This window comes from Lobosporangium transversale, assembly GCF_002105155.1.
Source record: "Lobosporangium transversale strain NRRL 3116 chromosome Unknown BCR41scaffold_8, whole genome shotgun sequence".
Taxonomy (NCBI): domain Eukaryota; kingdom Fungi; phylum Mortierellomycota; class Mortierellomycetes; order Mortierellales; family Mortierellaceae; genus Lobosporangium; species Lobosporangium transversale.
This window is the reverse complement of record NW_019028986.1, coordinates 70,078-82,386: the sequence shown is the minus strand read 5'-3', so window position 1 is coordinate 82,386 and position 12,309 is coordinate 70,078. Positions and strand designations below refer to the sequence as shown.

Here is a 12,309-nt window from a genome sequence, read left to right as displayed (position 1 = left end):
GAACTATTGAGGTGACCATTGAGCATGAACACAAACACACGCTCTTTTTTCATTTCATATAGAGTATCTTTTAATAAAAATAATATCTGTCACTTCCTTGTTAATCTAATCTCTTCTTGACATCGTCATGTAATGTTGATATAGACGCGATGAACAAAACACGGCAATAAACGCGTCTTTTTTTTATATACATGTATATCTCTGACACTGTTTAATGTATTTACATGTCTTTTGTATTTGCATGTGTTCCATGGGTTTGCTTGACTACAAATGTATATGTATAAAAGTGTGAAATGCAAAGCCACTTGTCAAACGAAAAAGCGCGCATTGAGGACGTGGGAGAAGAATAAGCATAGGCAGTAAACAGGAGGCAAGTGAAGCAGTGGGCGCAGATTCTGTACAACAGGAAGAACGTGCTAGACTTTTTAACATCATCCCTTTTCTTCTTTTCTTTTTTTTTTTTTTTTCATTCCTTCCTTCATCAGAACCTCATCGCTTCTTGACTTTTGCACCTTGTTTAGTTTTATTTCAAAAGATATAATGAACACTGCTACGGTGGACACCACGAATACCGGAGACAATTCTCAGGCACAGGACAACAATACATCAAAAGTTGCCGATAACAACGATACTGCGGCAACATCAACATCATCAGCAACAACACCTACACCGACGACGATAACTACTCCCACAACCAAAGATGAGGATAATAATGTAGAAAAAAAGAAGCACGAAGGAAAACAAGAAGGAGAAGGAGGAGAAGAAAGAAAAGATGATAAAGGCAAGGATACCAAGGACCAACAGCAACAACAGCAGTCCTTTACACAAGCTGTTTTCTCGGGATTCAACCCTCCAAAGATCTCCACTCCTGCATTCTTCTCCTCCATGCAGGGCAAGATCCAATCTACTCTGTCAGGCGCCAAATCTCCAACACAACCTTCACAGGCCCCACAGACCTCACCCACTCCGCAGAGCTCACATATCCCACATATCCCACATATCCCACAGATCAATAAAGTGGACATCAAGCAGATCCAGGCCAGTACTGAGCAATTTGCAAACACCACCAAGGACTGGGGTGTGAACGCGTTCAAATCCTTGAGCAATGCAGCCCAACGGGTCAGTGCCAATGTCACACAGGGGATCCAAAAGGAGCATGAGGAATTCCTTCGACAAAAGAAAATGGATACTGTGGTGCCACGTCAAGGAACAGGTATGTCCATATCCAATGCTGCAGTTTTACATACATGTCTATTCTAAATGATTTATTGGATTGATCAATCATTAAGTAACTTGTTTGCCAAAGAGAAATGTTTATTAATTATTATTGTTATTATTTTCTTCCTCTCATATTGACACTAAAAATATAAATATAAATAAATATACATTAGAGACATTGCCTGTTTGGGCTGGCCTACCTAATGAAGAAAAGATCAAGGCCCAGATCCTCAGTTTATCAAAGGACCAACGCAACTTCTTACTTCCACCTCCTCCAGGAACCAATTTTGTCTTTGATATGAATGCTTATTCTTCCGCTGCGATGGCGACTTTGAAACAAGATCCTAATCTGGACAAGATGAGGTTTTATTTGGTTCCCAAGGAAGTGGAGGAGTTGGTCTTTTGGAGGAATTATTTTTATAGAGTCTCATTGTTGAAACAAGTGGCCCTTTCTAAAGCAGCAGGTTCAGGAACAGGAACAGGAGCAGGAACAGGAACAGGAACAGGAACAGGGGAAGAAGGAGAAATAGAAGCATTCACAGATGATGCAACTGAAGGCACGACTGATGGAAGCAATGGCAACAACGACAGTAGCAACCATACTACTCGTAGTGGTCATGGAAGGAAACCATCGTTGGGATATAATATTTACTTTGGAAAGGATGATGTCCAGGGACCACCCATGACAAGACGATCTAGTAGTAGTAAACCCGATTCTGCCAATGTGAAAAAGGACTCTGTTACATCTACCACCACCATTACTACTACTACTACTACTACTACTACTAAAGTACCAGCCAAAAAGCAGGAAAAGAAACCTGATGTACTCTTTGAAGCTGAAATGCCTGACCATGATGAGGATCCAGGTAAAGCAATGAAAAAAAAAAAAAAAAAAAAAAAGGAAATGATGAAGGCGAAGGTGAGGGGGATAATCCATTTAAATAACAATGGGATTGGCTTTCTAACATCTTTATTTTTATATTTTTCTTTTCTCTTCTTTTTCTTTTTCTTTTAGATGCATGGCTTGAGAAACAACTTGCTTCAGGTGTATCTATCAGTGGTGGTGGTGGGGATGATGATGGAGGGGTGGATGTGGATGTCGCAGACTGGGAGAAAGAGCTGCAGAATGAACTTAAAGACTATGTTGATGAATCCTGAACCCGGCAAAAAGCATCCTTATCCCAAACATTCCTAGTTTACAATTAAAAGTTTGTACTTTTTTTTTTTTTTTTTTTTTTAAACAAATACATATAAACCAACGTAAACGAATGCCTTCGAGTTGAGGATTCAAAAATACTTTTTCTTCAAAACAGTGATTTCAGGTTTTTTTCTTTTTTTTTTTTTGCATTAAAGGGTATGGATATTTTATTTCTGCTCCGCAAGTAAAGGATAGTAGTATATGTATTCGGTATCTTTTTTTATTTTAATTAGACTTGAGCTTCTGCCTCAAAGCCTTCTTGGCAGCAATGGCAGCAGCAGCATTAGAAGTAGGCACAACCTTCATCCAGTTAGATCCAAGCTTATAAATATTCCAACCCAAGAACAAACTGCTGACAAAGAATGTATCGGCGACCAACAAGGTACAGCGTCTCTCCCAATAGGTCTGTTGATAATATCCTGATCTCGCCACAAACTCTGCCAACAAGAAGAATCCAAGGGTCCTGACCAACTCTGCTTTCAATCCATAGGGCTTCACATCCATAATCTTGGACAATGCAACTAACGAGACCAAGAATCCAATACAGATCGCTTGAGTTTGCCATAATGGCAAGACCTTGTAACCCTCTGCTAACAGTGCACTTCCCACGATCATGACGATCGTGAAATGGAATGCGATATAATAATTGAATTTGGAGGGCAACTCAGGATCGTACTTCTTGGGAGGGTTCTTCAAATCAATATCTGGGATCTCGGACAAGAGACCCGTTCGAGGGATACTGGGTTCGGAAGGAGGGGCCAGGTGCCAGCCGGGACCATAAAAGACGACTTTGAACTTGTTGGCGATTCCGGGGGTGATCAAGAGCATGTTCCAGATATGTTTGAAATGACCCAATTGAATCGCCACAGGATCGAAGGTGTTGATAGGATGGGTTAGACCATAAGCAACAGGTTCTGCATCTTCTGGACGGGCAACCACATCTGGATAGAGTCGTTCGTCGGCATAGGTACCAAACATTCGGTCCCAGATAATGAGTGTTCCACCATAGTTCTTATCGATGCAATAAGGGTTACGACCGTGGTGAAGACGATGGGCACTAGGGGTATTGATGATGTACTCGAGCCAGCCGAGACGGGGAACGATTTCTGTAAAAAAAAAAAAAAAAAAAAAAAAAAAAAAATAGGCGCAATGATAAGAAGTCAGATGTTTTAGATTATTTGAGCAAAAGCGTTTAAAAAAAAGATAAGAAAAAAAAGCAGCATGTTATATATATATATTACCTGTGTGGATCCAGAACTGGTAAAGCAAATTGAGTTGTGAGTGAACAGCGAATTGTGCAGGTGAAAAGACGAGGGCAAGAGGAAGGTTGAAGAGAAACGATGCATAGGTTTGAACCAAGGACTGTCGCAGTGCTGTTGTAACATTATAGTATTCACTAATAAAATGATAGTAATGATAAATTATTCAAGTTAATAAATATTATTAAAAATGCATTGGCGGTGATAAAAATGAAATAAAAAAAGAAAAGAAAAAAAAGAAAAGAAAAAAGACGAACCTGCTGTGATGAACAGAATGACCAGCCCAAAAGATGTTGACTTCATGTGCTGCACGATGGAACTATTATTGTATTATTGTACAGGCAATGAACCAAAAGTAAAGGTAAGGAAACTGTATAACAGGAGTATACATGCATAGGGGTTGCACAAATCAAATAGTCTTTACCCAATAGTAAGCGCAGTCTACATTAAGAGGAAACAGAAGTAGGACAAAAAAAGAGAGAGAGACAAATGAGTTTCCGATGGCGTTAGCTTCTGTTATTATTATTATTATTATTATTATTATTATTATTATTATTATTATTATTATTATTATTATTATTATTATTATTATTTTCTCCACATTCCTGTTTTTCCTTCCGGAGATACAATAAAAAAATTCTTTTCCTTACCAACTGCAAGGAAACATCCAATCCAGGTTGAGAGTTTGAAAGTATCAAAGGCAATGGACTCAAGACGATAGTGATCCCAGATGTAATTATAGGTAACCATCTGGAGAGAACCCAAGAAGAAGCGAGACATTTGTTGAATTGATCCAGCTCCTAGTGATCCAATCATGTCGTTCATCCGGTATTTGCCTTGTTCCCATTTGCCATCATGACGTTTCAATCCTTTGCCCTTGTCCTTGAAAATATAGTAGATCAATTCTGCAAAGACAAAGAAGACGAACCAAGGAGTAGCATCGGACACATAGGGGGGGATATCCTTTTCCTCAGCAAACGTCGTTGCCTTGGGTGATACCATATAAAACATCCGTCCGAGGGACTCGGCGACCTTGATGACGGTCATTTTTTTTTTTTTTTTTCTGTATTGAAAACGAACTCGCAATGAAGAATAGAAAGGAGTGTGATAGAAATGAAAGTAGGAAAGAAAAAAAAAAAAAGAGGTATTAGTTGAAGTAGAAGGTGAGGGAGAATATGAAAAGAAAAAGAGGGGTGAAGATCAATTAGAAGAGGGTTATGTATTGGTGTGTTGGAATGTGCAGTAGAGGGAGTATTTATGCAGTCCGGAAAACGACTTCTCACGAGGGTCACTCGAAAGAATCCCGAGATTGGTAATTGGTGGATTTGTAAGACTATTTACCTTATTAGGCAACCAATGTGCACTTTAAATTAGATTTTGCTCTCAACTTCACACTTCCTCTCACCTCATATTCATTTTTCATATTTAAAAAAGAAGTTTTTGTCGTTCATCCGATCTGATTACATTTACATACAAAGCAAGTAGAAGAGCAACGCGTTTCTTTGCCCTTTCACTTCATCTTACTTTTCATTTTTAATGTTTTATCCAGAACCTTTTTTTTTCTTTTATTGTTATTACCCATGTGCTTTTAAAAATAAAAAATAAAAAAGGAGCTATCTTCATCCCGCCTTTTTTTTATTTTCAACTCCATACTCCAACCGAAGACGATTTGAATGTCGAGCCGTCGAGCCGATATGCCTCAAGCATCCTCCTTTTAGCACTCATTCCGAATCAATGGTTTATTCCAAATCAACCCTGGCATGTTGTCCTTTTTCTTTTTACTATTTTACTTCACTTCACTTTTGACATGAGTAAGCACTTTTCTTTTTTTAATTCTAATCTTCGGTTGAGGCCTTGAACATCCTGACATTACCCTCATAGCCTCGATAATTTCTAGCTCATCAATTCTACGCGTCGCCGCAGGTGCTTTATGGAATCCCTTGACCATAACCACCGGAATTGGTAATGATGGCATTATTTCCTTGGTTCTCTGCAAAAACAATTCCATTTGAACAGCGAATAATGCTCACTAGCTTCTTATAGAGACTTCCACTTTACTTGTCACAAACGGTGAGGAGATGGCCCAAGCGCATGAATTTCATCCTTTGATTTCCAAGCGGTCCCTGTCTGTTATTATGACAACGACTTCATTGTTTCCTTTTTATTTATTTTGCTTCTAGTCCAAAAGTACCTTTTTTTTTTCTTTATTATTTCCTCTATATTCTGGACAAGGCCAGAGACTCTTCATAATCCTGGCTGCAACCATGTCAAGAACTTTAGCACTTTTCAGGAGGTATAAGAAGCCATGCCTTTTCTAAAAATATGCATTGATTGCTCCAGATCAGGTCTTTCAATACTTTTTTACGTGGATGGATTTTCGTGTTGCCTAATTAAAACTTTCTTCAGTCATGGACACTATTCCAAACGCATTCACTTGTACAAGCAGAAAATAAATAAAAAATAAAAAATAAAAAATAATACCTTTCAACATAAGAATATGAACAGATGCCGGATTAGGGTACTGATACAGCTCATAGTAAAGTTATAACTGCCCTAAATGCGGTTCCTAGGTGAATTGCTAGGTGAATTAAGCACCTGCTCTTGAGCATTTCCACTTTGCTAATTTTTTTTTTTTATACTTTTCTTATTCCTGAACTATCTGCATTTCATGCCTCATCTCATTTAAAAAAAAAAAAAAAACGAAATCAGATAAATTAACGGTTGCCGTTTCTTCATTTTATGCGTTCTGGCCCAATAACTGAACAAGCCTTGGAAATGCCAAAATTGATTGATGAAGTGTTCCGAGAACCTCTTTTGTCTTCAACAAGGGCTCACGACAAAGTTTGAGCACAGCAGCACCGAATTTCTATCTGATTTGAATCCGAGTTGAAGGACAAACATCTGTTCTGTCGCCAATGCCAATAAAAAAATCTTGGATAGTCAGCGCTGTGGTGACACAATTGCCATTATTGAGTGAGCCGCCTCATTGGATGAAACACAGCTAAAGGCAGGCTTTTTCAGATTCTCACACTTTCATCACATTCTTTTGTTGATTTCACATAATGACTGTTGCAAAGAAAGAGCTTCAAGCATTTCGTCTCATCAACCTGGATGGAGCTCCAATCTCATCGTCGAACATCAAGCACGTTGAGGCTCGCTTTGATAGAAAAGACAAGAGTACATCCTCCTCTGGAATGACATTCTATTCATTCACAAGGATGCGGTCCATGTAGAAAACGGAGAAGAGATTCTACTATTTCTTGCTGATGATAACTTAGAATAGTAAATAGTCCAATAAGATTGCATGGAACATTATCTATTTTAGATGCAGGATACTAAACACTTCTACGCATTGTCAAAAAAAAAAAAAACTTGCTCTTATTAGTGTCAAACCACTTCGAATCCGTGCAGTGCGTGATGTCGTACTTGACATTGTCATTTCCTCTCAAACAGGTGTCAAGTCGGACGAGCCAGTTATATCAGAGGCAAATGATGCCATCATTCAGAACAGTCAAGGCGAGATCCACAAGATTACTTAAAAGCCTTTGACTGGTATCTCAAGGCCGCCAACCAAGGGCATGCCAGGGCTCAGTCCAATTTAGGCTACATGTACCTTAAGGGCAAAGGTGTTCCATACGACTACTCAACAGCCTTTAGCTGGTTCCTCAAGGCTGCCAACCAAGAAGACACTGGTGCGCAGAATAATCTAGGCGTGATGTACGAAGATGGCAAGGGAGTCGCACAGGACTACTCAAAAGCCTATGACTGGTATCTCAAAGCTGCTAACCAAGGAGTCGCTACTGCGCAGTATAATCTAGGCGACATGTACAAAAATGGCAATGGAGTCTCACAAGACCACACAAATGCTTTTGACTGGTATCTCAAAGCTGCTAACCAAGGAGACGCTGATGCGCAGCGTAATGTTGCCTCAATGTATCAAGAGGGCATAGGAGTCTTTAAGAATGATACTGAAGCAGAACGGTGGTATCAAAAAGCTGCAGATCAAGATGGATGATATTGATCCCCAGCAAAATCCAAGCGCTCAAAGCTCCTTGGTCTATTTAGCATAAAACACTACCTAATGCGCTTACTCATTATTTCTACTATCGCATGTTTGGTATTTCTTATTATTTTAGTTGATTTGTCCTTCAAATAATAATCACTACAATTGTAGGGCCAATGGATATAACAATATGAAAATAAGCAAACCAAATCCGATATACAACTTGATAATGAACTTGAATGAGCATTTTTATATGCTTAATATAAGACAATATTCTTACCCCTGTTCTATTACTCTAATTCACGGGTTTATTGTTGGTGTAGTTTAGCAGTTTAGCAAAAGGATCAAGGTAACTATGGTACAAACACCATAGTATGAACATTGTAAAGTTTTTTTCCTTTTATCATTTGTAATTCATTGCCATGTTGTATCAGACCAACATGCGGATCAAAATCTTTTTCATTTATAAAATATGCAGCAGTTATCATGGTTTGATCTGTTTATCTCTTGTAGTGTTGGATATGATGAATCGATTCAAGGATTTAACTACCAGTCTACAAATCTTTCCATCAAAGCGTAATACAGATGGAGACGAAGATGGAAATGGGAAATGGGGAATGGAGAATCATCATGCCACTCTCCGTATTTTGGATTGATTTTGTTATTGCTTTGTTCTTTTTGATACTCCATTGCCATCTTTCTCTGTATGGTATCGCCATTGGTAGTAGCAAGCGCACTAACGTCATTATGTGCAAGGGCTTGCCGTAACTCCAACTGATATATTATATAGAAATGTCTTCATTCCGCCCTTTTCAACTCCATACTCCAACCGAGGGCCTTTTGAATGTCGAATTGATATACCTTAAACATACTGCGTTATAGCGTTGGTTCCGGATCAAGGTTGACATGTCATCTTTTATTACTATTTCATTTGGCTTACGACATGAATGAGTGTCCAGATTTTATTCTATTCCAAGACTAATCTTCGGTTGACACCTATGCATCCAAGTATGATCTCGTACATCTGCCTTGTATAGTCTCTGGCTCATGCATCCTACGCGTCATTGCAAATCCTTCATGAAACTTCCTGGCCGAAGTTACTGGAGAGATAGTAATGGCATTCTTTTCTTGGTTCTCTGTAGAAAGCGGCTCCATCATTTGGAAATAAACAATGCGCACTAGCTCTTTATAGAGACTCTGCTTTACACGTATCAAACGGTGTGAGATGGCCCAAGCACATGAGTTTCTTCCTTGATATTCAAGTTATCCCTTGAGACCTTCTCAAACATCTACTCCCACCAAGGCTTTGAAATGTCTTTTATGGTGTTTTCCCTCATCCATCTCATCCAGACCATTGCCTCTATTATTCTGAATATCTTCAAGGTATGATATTATCTTATCTACAACCACTTTTTTTTTTATATAATCCGGGATACCATTTTATGATTAGTTCCATATTTCGAAAATGCTGGAGGTTTCCTGCGATCCTGGCTGTAATCATATCAGGATCTTGAGTACTTTCAGAAGCATGATAAAGTATATCTTTCGTAAAAACCAGTGTTGCTTGCTCCAGATCAGATCTCTTAATACTTTTTTTTACATGGTAGATTTTGTGTTGTCAAGCACTTCCTTCTGTCATCCAACACATTCACTTGCACAGAAGAGAAAAGAAAAGCTTAAGAAAGTAAAGGTAAGAGGGAGATCAGATGGTGCATTAAGGTTCTCATACAGTCCATAGTAAAGCTATAACTGCCTAAATGCGAATCTTGATGGATTGCCAGGGAAGTTGAATGCATTTTCGTGCGATCCGATATATGTTTTTTTTTTTTTTTTTCTGTGCCTGAACTATTTCCTTTTCATGCCTCATCCAACATTGATAAACCAAAGTTGATGGAAGTGTTCCGAGAGTCTCTTTAGCCTTCATGGGCTCACCGCAGAGTTTGAGCACAGCAGTACTGAAACTCTCCGAACTGAAGGGCAACACCTGTTGCCAATGCCGATAAAAACCTTGTTCGATAGCCATAGGGTTAATGGTATTGAGTGAGCCTCATTGCAAGAAAACACAGCTGAAGGCAGGTTTTTTCAGATTCTCACACTTTCATCACATTCTTTTGTTGATTTCACATAATGACTGTTGCGGAGAAAGAGCTTCAAGCATTTCGTCTCATCAGCCTGGATGGAACACCAATCTCATCGTCGGACATCAAGCACGTTGAGGCTCGCTTTGATCAGAAAAGACAAGAGTACATCCTCCTCTGGAATGACATTCTATTCATTCACAAGGATGCAGTCCATGTAGAAAACAAAGGAGAAATTCTGCTATTTCTCACCGATGATGGCTTTGAATAGTAAATAACCTCAATGTGATTGCTCCTTTGAATGCATGGAACAATATCTATTTTGGTGATGTGAAAGAATTTGATACTAAACACTTTCACGCGTTGTCAAAAAAACAACTTGCTCTATTAGTGTCAAACCACTTCGAATCCGTGCAGCGCTTGATGTCGTACTTGACATTGTCATTTCCTCTCAAACAGGTGTCAAGGCAGACGAGCCAGTTATATCAGAGGCAAATGATGCCATCATTCAGAACAGTCAAGGCGAGATGTACTATTATGGCAAAGGCGTCCCACAAGATTACTTAAAAGCCTTTGACTGGTATCTCAAGGCAGCCAACCAAGGGTATGCCAGCGCTCAGTACAATTTAGGCTACATGTACCTTAAGGGCAAAGGTGTTCCACACGACTACTCAACAGCCTTTAGCTGGTTCCTCAAGGCTGCCAATCAAGGAGACGTTGATGCTCAGAACGCTCTAGGCGACATATACTCTGAAGGCAAAGGTGTTCCACGCGACTACTCAACAGCCTTTAACTGGTATCTCAAGGCTGCCAACCAAGGAGACGCTGATGCTCAGAACGCTCTAGGCGACATATACTACTATGCCAATGGCGTCCCACAAGACTATTCAAAGGCCATTGACTGGTATCTCAAGGCAGCCAACCAAGGAAATGCTGATGCTCAGTACACTCTAGGTGACATGCACCATAATGGTGATGGAGTTACACTCGACTATTCAAAGGCTATTGATTGGTATCTTAAAGCAGCCAACCAAGGCAATGCTGATGCTCAATTCAATCTTGGTTACATGTATTGTGCTGGCCACGGAGTTCCGCAAGATTACTCAAAAGCCTTTGACTGGTTTTTCAAGGCTGCCATCCAAGAAGATGCTGGTGCTCAGTACAAGTTAGGCTACATGTACTATCATGGCTATGGAGCTCCTCAAGATCACTCAATAGCTATCGAGTGGTATCTCAAGGCAGCATACCAAGGACATGCTGATGCTCAGTACCGGCTAGGTTACATGTACTCTAACGGCGAGGGTACCCCACAAGACTACGCAATAGCCTTCTACTGGTATCTCAAGGTTGCCAACCAAGGAAATGCCAGCGCTCAATTCAATCTCGGTCTGATGTACGAGTATGCTAATGGGGCTTCAAAAGACCACTCAAAAGCCTTTGGCTGGTATCTCAAGGCTGCCAATCAAGGACATTCTACTGCTCAGAGCAATCTAGGCGACATGTACTATAATGGCAATGGAGTCACACAGGACTACACAAAGGCCTTTGATTGGTATCTCAAGGCTGCCAACAAAGGATGTGCTAGTGCTCAACGCAAGGTTGCCTCGATGTATCGAGACGGCAAAGGAGTCTCTAAGGATCTTATTGAAGCAGTAAAGTGGTATCAAAAAGCTGCTGACCAAGGCGATGTTAATGCCCAGGGAATATTAGACAAGCTCCAGTGCTGAGGTCTCTTTCGTATATTTAATAGGGAGTGCCCGTTGGTGCGCCACGCTGCTGTAGTAAAGCACAGATAATTTAATACAACTGATTGTTTACTTGACATGATGATTACAAATTTACAAGTCCTATCTCCATCAGGAATTATTTCATGCCGGCCTATTTTCATTTTAGTTCCGTATTCTTGAATCTACGACCTATTCAATCAAACATCAATATGAGATTATGTAAACACAATCGATCTATAGTCAATGACATACCAAGAAACGGCGCATGTATTAATTTGCCTCCAGAGTAAATGGAGAAAATTGTGCAATATTCCCAAAGTCATCTGAATTAGCCTCTTTGATCCGACGACGTGACCAAAATTGTTCCGATATCCACTTATTTCCAAAGGGTGATGGCTCAGCAGAATAGAGGTGGATTCTATAAAGATGGGCAACATGTTAGAGTCCATGCCAGGAAGTCATGAACGGGTGCATTTTTCAACATTCTATACAAATTACTTCCATTTCTAGCCATCAAAAAACACGGACAAACCTCAAAATTTCTATGAAATTCTGTTATTGTATCTAAACTTTTTGTTTTTCATATTTTGATTCAAATTGAGTATTTTAAAACATATCCAGTTCATGACTTTCTGGCTAGGACTCTATAAAGTAACCACCTAATGGCATACTGTGAAATATGCAACATTAAGAAATGAAAATAGTAACCGTACTGTAAAAAAAGAAGTTTGAATTGTCGACAGATCGCAGGCTAATGAACTGATGCTAGCCTACATATCACAAATAAAGCTCTTTTGATAAACGCAGTAGATGATAAGATATGACT

The 12,309-nt window shown here is 39.5% G+C and overlaps 5 protein-coding genes across 5 annotated transcripts; 4 read left to right on the top strand and 1 right to left on the bottom strand.

The window, feature by feature from the left end:
* Positions 1–457: 457 nt before the first annotated feature.
* BCR41DRAFT_420057 (hypothetical protein) lies at positions 458–2,413 on the top strand. The gene is made up of 3 exons (XM_022029843.1): positions 458–1,213; positions 1,392–2,084; positions 2,234–2,413. Exons 1-3 carry the CDS (start codon positions 541–543, stop codon positions 2,374–2,376), a joined length of 1,509 nt encoding a protein of 502 aa, XP_021883767.1. The 5' UTR covers positions 458–540; the 3' UTR covers positions 2,377–2,413.
* A 228-nt stretch (positions 2,414–2,641) lies between these two features.
* On the bottom strand, positions 2,642–4,722 carry BCR41DRAFT_420056 (fatty acid hydroxylase superfamily-domain-containing protein; the record flags this gene model as incomplete). Its single annotated transcript, XM_022029842.1, has 5 exons — positions 2,642–3,522; positions 3,658–3,812; positions 3,933–3,994; positions 4,100–4,116; positions 4,326–4,722. The coding sequence occupies 5 exons, from the start codon at positions 4,720–4,722 to the stop codon at positions 2,642–2,644; spliced, it is 1,512 nt and encodes a 503-aa protein (XP_021883766.1).
* Positions 4,723–7,201: 2,479 nt separating this feature from the next.
* BCR41DRAFT_301768 (Sel1 repeat family protein) lies at positions 7,202–7,690 on the top strand (the record flags this gene model as incomplete). Its single annotated transcript, XM_022020638.1, has 1 exon — positions 7,202–7,690. A coding segment is annotated over one exon (489 nt), but the record flags the coding sequence as incomplete, so codon positions are not given.
* A 1,988-nt stretch (positions 7,691–9,678) lies between these two features.
* On the top strand, positions 9,679–10,808 carry BCR41DRAFT_348507 (hypothetical protein; the record flags this gene model as incomplete). Its single annotated transcript, XM_022023314.1, has 2 exons — positions 9,679–10,026; positions 10,148–10,808. Coding segments are annotated over exons 1-2 (882 nt in total), but the record flags the coding sequence as incomplete, so codon positions are not given.
* Positions 10,737–11,501, top strand: BCR41DRAFT_348506 (hypothetical protein). The gene has a single exon (XM_022023313.1). It carries the CDS (start codon positions 10,824–10,826, stop codon positions 11,481–11,483), a length of 660 nt encoding a protein of 219 aa, XP_021883763.1. The 5' UTR covers positions 10,737–10,823; the 3' UTR covers positions 11,484–11,501.
* The last annotated feature ends 808 nt before the right edge of the window (positions 11,502–12,309 follow it).

Excerpts from the sequence above, each read along its gene's own strand:
- BCR41DRAFT_420057 (XM_022029843.1), top strand. The coding sequence starts at position 541 with ATGAACACTGCTACGGTGGACACCACGAATACCGGAGACAATTCTCAG. Across the intron at positions 1,214-1,391 it reads GGTGCCACGTCAAGGAACAG|AGACATTGCCTGTTTGGGCT; the intron begins GTATGTCCATAT and ends AATATACATTAG. Across the intron at positions 2,085-2,233 it reads TGACCATGATGAGGATCCAG|ATGCATGGCTTGAGAAACAA; the intron begins GTAAAGCAATGA and ends TTTTTCTTTTAG.
- BCR41DRAFT_348506 (XM_022023313.1), top strand. The coding sequence starts at position 10,824 with ATGTATTGTGCTGGCCACGGAGTTCCGCAAGATTACTCAAAAGCCTTT.